The sequence below is a fragment of the Herpailurus yagouaroundi genome, unplaced genomic scaffold (genome assembly GCF_014898765.1).
Source record: "Herpailurus yagouaroundi ecotype Mexico unplaced genomic scaffold, PumYag 192, whole genome shotgun sequence".
NCBI lineage: Eukaryota > Metazoa > Chordata > Mammalia > Carnivora > Felidae > Herpailurus > Herpailurus yagouaroundi.
The window spans coordinates 1,539,175-1,546,324 of NW_024412423.1; the positions used below are offsets into that span (position 1 = coordinate 1,539,175).

Here is a 7,150-nt window from a genome sequence, read left to right on the forward strand (position 1 = left end):
CAAAAGTAAAAATGAAAATCACCAAATACTTTGAGAGGAAGTGGTCAGTATCACTCTGGTTCCAAACATTTGTTGTATGGGCTTGGCCAAGTTAACTTTTCTAGGACCTGGCCAAGTTAACTTCTCTAGGACCCAGTTTCCTCATAAAACTATAGGAATATTTGTAGTATCACCTCATGAGGTTGTGTGAGAGCTAAGTGAAATAATACAGAGATACTCCTTCCCATATTGGAATCACTCATTGTCAGTTGTAATTTGACTTATTATCAGTGGGCAGGATTGGTGAAACTTGAGTTGACCCATGTAGCTCTCAGTTGCCATAGATAGCCTGTTTTCAGGTTTTTCTGCTTCTGAGATCTCAAACCAAATCAGTCTAAATGTGGATTCTTCACTTTTCACATGGAGACCATGTAGAGCAGTTGACTCTAAAAAGCCTGTGTCTAAAGTCATTCACAATTCCCAGTCCATCGTGGTGGCCAGCATCTTATAACATTGCTAGGCTCACCCTTAAGAAAATGCATCTGGGTATCACTTGGGATCAATCATCTAATTCACCCAGGCCTCAGTCTAGTTTTTATCTGTGTAAGGAGGGTCACAGGATCAGCCCTTCTTATAGGTAACAAATGAATGATTTTATGACTTATGAGTACCTGTCAGCCTCATTTTAAAGCATGATTGTGGTCACTAATTAGAGAAATAGTTATGGGTGGATTTTGCACCCATCTGGGCCTCAGTAGCCTTTGCAAAATTAAGAAATGTATAATTTCCAGTAGGCTTTTTGGCTCTAAAATTTTCTAATTCTAGAGTCTTGACAAAACTGGTCTCCTAATAATTAGCTTCCTTAAGGCTCCCTTCATGTCACGATTTCTCAGACTATAGATGAAGGGATTGACCAGGGGAGTCACCACTGTGAAGATGACAGTGGCCACTGTGTCTTGGACTGAGTAGGAGGATGAAGGGCGCATATAGACCCCCAGGATTGCCCCATAGAAGAGGGACACCACAGTGAGGTGGGATCCACATGTGGATAGGGCTTTCCTTATTCCATGGGCAGATGGCAACTTCAGTACATTAGAGAAGATATAGGCATATGAAACAGTGATACATGTGAATGGTGTAATTGACATAAGCCCACCTGCAATGGATACCATCAACTCATTGATAAAGGTATCAGAACAAGATAGCTTTAGAACTGCATAGGGGTCACAGAAAAAGTGATGCACAGTATTGTTGAAACAAAAGGTGAGTCGGACCATGAGAAGAGTGTGTAGGAGAGCATGCAGGTTTGTAATGACCCAAGAGACCACCACCAGAAGGATACAGAGTTTGGGCTTCATGATCATGCTGTAGTGGAGTGGGCAACAGATGGCTACATAACGGTCATAGGCCATCACACTCAGAAGGAACCCATCCATGTTGATGAAAGTGATGAAGAAGTAGATCTGGGTCATGCATTCCACATAAGAGATAGACTTGCTTCCCAGTATGTGATTCAGCAGCATCTTGGGGGTTGTGACTGATGAAAAGCAGATGTCGATGCAGGAGAGGTTAGCCAAGAAGAAGTACATGGGGGTATGGAGATGACTGTCACAGCTGATGGCCAGGATGATGAGAATGTTCCCAATGATGGTGACCAGGTACATCCACAAGAACAGCCCAAAGAGAATCTCTTCCTGCTTTGACTGCCCAGAGAGTCCCAGGAGAAGGAATTCTGTGACCGTAGTCTGGTTGTCTCTATCCATGTCTGCAGGGGAGAAAATGTGGTCGAAATAAAAGGAAATGTGGGGCACTTGGGTGGCTTAGTCGGTTAAGTGTCCAATTTCAACTTGGGTCATGATCTAATGGTTCATGGGTTCAAACCCCGCATCAGGCTCCCTGCTGTCAGCACAGAGCCTGCTTCAGATCCTCTGTCCTCCTCTCTCTCTGCCCCTCCCCCTCTCATTCTCTCTCCCTCTCTCTCTCTAATATAAATAAACATTAAAAAATTTTTAAGTAAAAGGAAATGTTTAATTGAGTTCCATTTACCGTTTAGAGATTGTAATGTTTTAATGGTAACAGATCCAAAGTTTACTTCTTAATTAATCTCACTTTAAATATAAAAGTAGATAAACAATAATACATCATCATTTGAGTAAATTTTTTATGATACTGGTTTTGTCATTGATAACACACATTAGATAATTCTACAGAGTTAGCTTTCCTGAAGTAAATAGCTGGTTAATTTCCATAATTTTAATTTATGTTTATTATCTTTGATTACATACAGCTTACTTCATACTTCACTAACATTCAATGAATATCCAGTATGTGGAGCTATTTTCCCACACATAGTTTTTTAGTTTATGAATGACGAATTCAGTCATTCATAGATAGGAAGACTGAGAAGAGGAATCAGAGATAAAAACCCTGAGACTCAGAGAGATTCAGTAATAACACATTAGAATGACAGAACTCATAACATTTACAGTCCTAAAACAGTTAAATTCCCTTTTCTTCAAACTCCTCCTTAGTTTTACCTCTACATTTTGATTAACTACCATTTATGGAGAATACAACCAAGTGAAAAAACAACCAACATAGCCAGGCATCCAGACTCCTTCTTTACATGTAGTTCATCGCTTTATCCTTATTAACATCTGTAAGTTTTAGGAATAACAAGCTTCATCAAACAGAAGGAATAAATAAAGCCAGGAGATTTAACCATTTGTTCAAGGCCACAAGTTCTTTTACCTGAATGTGGGGGATAAGCTTAGGAATCCCCAGGGTTTACACAATGGGTTAACAAGGCATAAAGAACTATAAAGTCATAAAATGCTCACACCCGAGTTTGGGTAAACCAGATTGGCACCCCAAGAATAGGGAATTGCAAAGACACCCCGAGAATAGGGAGGCACAAAGGTTCCAGGAATCGGGATATGCAAAGGCACCCCAAAATTGAGAGGGGGTGCAGAGCCCCCAGAATAGAGAGGGAGAGGCAAAGGCCTAAAATAAGAATGGTGCAAAGGTGCCCAATACATAGGTATATGAAATATACAAGATTAGATATTCAGGGTGAAAGCACCCCAAATTTAGTACTATAGCGAAAAGCTGCTTTCACAGGAGGATAGGACCAGGTTAGGTAAATTGGTGAATTGGACTATGGACCACTGCGCTGCAGGCAAAACAGCCCAGAGCGGAGATGGTTAACGAAAGGGTGCCTTATTAACCCTGTGGTTATTCCCCCTGTCTCATCCCCTAGACTAGCAAAGATACACAGGCACAGTGCCTCCTGTCTGCTGTTAACAACCATCTCCCCATCTGTCCGGTGCCCGTTTTGTTTTATATTGACCCCAACCCCAAACACTGTATACCTTCAAAACCCCCTTTTCCCTCACGTCCCCGAGTTAATGTCCATAGTTTCTTTGTCTTTTTGTACATGCCCATCACGTTTGTAAGCCTTCTGATCTGAAAAAATATGGGGCAAGGACCCTTATTCACGGCTCTTGTCTTTTTCCCGGAAATTAGCCATCTCTCACTTTAATCCTGCGTCTGCTCTTTTGCTGGCCAAAAGAGAACTTTAGACTTAGAGTCAACGACACCTGAATAAAATGCTACTGTATACAACTCCCTCAAATTCTTTCTGGTGTCTCCTACATTTTCCCAGGAATATTCTACTTTTAGGCTTTGAAGGATGTGCCTGGAAGTTTGTCCTCAATGTTGTGACCACATGGCATCAAAACGTCCTTGCTATCGCTCACAACTGTTGGCTTAGATAAGCTAAGTGTGCTGGTGAGGTCGCTGTGCACAGGATTTTGCAAAGAGACCTCTTTTCCCTCTTGTGCTAGCCAAAATGCAATCAGCTGGATTGTGGCACTTGGTATTATTTTTGAAGAGAAAGGCAAGTTCCTAGGGTGAAATTATGGGGTATATCTGAGTGACATTCCTAGCATGAAGAAATTAGTATAGGCAGGAGGAGTCAGATAAAACACTGTGGCTGTGATAGCCATGGAAGAATTCAGGGTTTGGATGGTAAAGAGGATGGGACATGGCCTTCCTGATTAAGAACTAAAACCTGGGGTGGTAAGCAGTAGGAGGAAAGGGAGGAGACTCACAGGTTAAGTGGCTTGACTGGCTGGGGCAACAGATGTTACAGGTATAATTTTAGGGGGATTGGTTATAGGATTTTGGTGTATAGCAACAGTGAAGTGTCCTAGCACTTTCAGAGTTAAATTAGTAAAAGCATTGTAAAATTCTGACATCTGAAGGCATTTTCTCATAAGTCATATCACAGGATAAAAGTGTAGAAAGGCAGTACCAGGTTGTAGCCAGAGTTACTGAAAGTAGGCGCTCCAGGGAAAGGATGCCTAATGGGGGACGTAGAAGTTGGAGGGCAGGGCTTGCGTCAAGGAAAACCCAAACCTGGGGCACCTGGGTGGTGCAGTTGGTTAAACATCTGACTCTTGATCTTGGCTCAGGTCTTGATCTCACAGTTTGTGAGTTCCAGCCCCGCTTCAGGCTCTGTGCTGATCGCAGGGACTCTTGCTGGGGATTCTGTCTCTCCTCCTCTCTGCCCCTCCCCTGTTTATACTTTCTCTCTCAAAATAAATAAGTAAACTTAAAAAATTAAAAAAAAAAGAATTGTTCGATCTCACTCAAATAGTTGTTTATAACAAAAAAAAAAGTTGTATTTATGCAGCCTTTTTCCTTGTGTCTGAACAGCACATGTGAATATTCTGGTTTTAATTGCAGGCTGTTCTCCATAATGAAAATGGGAGTGAAAGCTGGAAGAGGTATAGCAGGATGGCAGTGGGGCTTTTCCTCTTGTCTGGGAACTGTGGAAAAGGTCCATAAGGGCCTTTTAGGTCAGTAGGCTCTAAATAACCCAAACTCTGTGCTGGGAAATCTGCCAGCATTAGGGTTAGCTCCTGCTGCCAGTGTTTGCTGGGATAATACTATCAGGAGCACAATTAATACTGCCCCCAAACCCCCAAGTCCTGTCGTGAGAGAGATGAGAGCAGAAAAAGCAATGATTCTGAAGAAAGTCTGTGCCCTCTCATTACACCCCACAGGGAGAGGGAAGTGGGCTTCCTGGTCCCCAACTCTGAGTGTGGAGACCTCCAAAAAAGTCCCACCAAACACTGGAGATGCTTGTACCGTGGGGAGACCATCCACTGGTGTCCTGACTGGGCATATGGGCTTGCTGATCAGCCCTCCCTCTCCCAGAGCAGGGAAGAGAAAATGGGCAGAGATGGGAGAGCGGAGAGAAGGAAGAAGGCTGGCAGAGAAGCCAGCTGTGTGCCATTGCAAGGACGTGTGAGTTCCCTGAGCGCTGGTGGCCCCTGTGGAAGACATGTGACAGCTACTTCATAGGACAAAATCTGTGCCTTCCAGGAAAGGGGAGCTCTTCAGCAACATAAACGCCGTTTGGGTGGGACTGGGGAAGGGGCGGGAGGTTACAGGGGTTGAGTGAGAGCTGAGACCCTCTCTGAGACCCTCTCTGACCCTCTCTGAGCCCGCTCTGAGACCCTTTGGTAATCCCTGGAAAATCCCCTATGAGCAGCCCACAGAGATAAAAGCCCATAAGTGAGGAGCACCTGGGTGGCTCAGTAGGTTAAGCATCCAACTTCAGCTCAGGTCATGATCTCATGGTTCCTGAGTTCCTGAGTTTGAGCCCTGAGTTGGGCTCACTGCTGTCAGGGCAGAGCCTTCCTCGGATCTTCTATCCCCCTGTCTCTCTGCCCCTCCCTTGTTCGTGCTCTCTCTCTCTCTCTCTCTCTCTCTCCCTCTCTCTCAAAAATAAACAAACAACAACAACAAAGCCCATAAGTAAGACAGACAAGCCAGAGGAGCAGCAAATAGGAACAGAGGAGAGACAGCTCCCTTACTTGGTCGAGGAGAGTACCCCTACTAGATTTCCCCCCTCTCTTTCTTTCTCCAAATCAGGAAGAGTACACCTACCAGTATCCCCCTCCCCTTCCGTACTCCAAGCCAAGGCACATCGTGAGAGAGTAGAACACAAGAGATCGAAGATTTAGACTGTTCTTGACCACTTAAAAGCACCATTTTTATAGTATGCAATGGCTTAAAATGAATGAATCTGGCCAGGATGTTTTTAGGAGACCCGCCAATAGAAGATCAGTTACTAGAAAAAATAATCTCTTGTTTCATGGTTTAAACCCCAGCAGGTGGAGATTCCACAGTGAGTAGGTGATATGGCAATTCCTCTTACTCTGAATGGATATTCACCACCCACCCCGTGAATATTCATTCAATCTCCCATGCAGCTTCCTGTTAACAAAAGAGTGCTAACTAATCTTTTTAAAAAGATTTTGTTTATTTATTTTTGAGAGAGAAAGAGAGAGAGTGTGTGCAAGCAGGGGAGGGGCAGAGAGAGAGGGAGACATAGAACCCAAAGCAGGCTCCTGGCTCTGAACTGTCAGCACAGAATCCGACTCGGGGCTCAAACTCAAGAACTGTGAGATCATGACCTGAGCCAAAGATGGATGCTTAACCAACTGAGCCACCCAGGCACCCCTATATAACTTACCTATGTGGATGCCTGGTTTCCTGCACTAATCTCTTCTGAGTCTCAGTAGCACGTGGCTGTCTCTGAGACATCTGGTCTTCAGCATTGAGGGTTTGTGTTCCTGGACCTCAAAACCGGAGCTGCTGAGCGCCCAGACCCCAGCCCAAGCCAGCTCCCCTCTGTGGGGCTCTTTGTGGCATCCAAGAAGCTTCTCCTTCTGGGACACCTCAATTACGTGGTCATAGACAATAGTGGATGGACAAACACAAGGAAGCAACTGGCAGAAAGGTGCAGAGTAGGGACAGCATGGGAGGGTCTCGAATGTCTGCCAGAAGACTCTCTGTTGTGGGGCTCTTTTAAGAGCCTGCAGTCACTGACCCTAGCGCCACTAACCTGAGCTGTCTCCTTCGTCTCCCACTGATGCTTTCCTACGTCCTCCTTGGAAACGTGCCTGCTCTGTCCTGCAGTGGGCAGCACATCCTGAAAAGAGAAAGACTTGTACATGTCAAACCAGGACACATGCCCCCGTTGAGCTTGGTCAGGTGCAGAGGGATTTTACGTGTCTGTTATTCCAAAGGTAAATCTATATGTTTATGTTCACGTGAATCTGTCAGTTGTTGGAGGTCCCGTGCCCACACCTGCTTT

At 44.6% G+C, this 7,150-nt stretch overlaps 1 protein-coding gene across 1 annotated transcript; it reads right to left on the bottom strand.

The window, feature by feature from the left end:
• Positions 1–800: 800 nt before the first annotated feature.
• On the bottom strand, positions 801–1,769 carry LOC121010855 (olfactory receptor 1361-like). Its single transcript, XM_040444729.1, has one exon. It carries the CDS (start codon positions 1,740–1,742, stop codon positions 801–803), a length of 942 nt encoding a protein of 313 aa, XP_040300663.1. The 5' UTR covers positions 1,743–1,769.
• Positions 1,770–7,150: the final 5,381 nt, after the last annotated feature.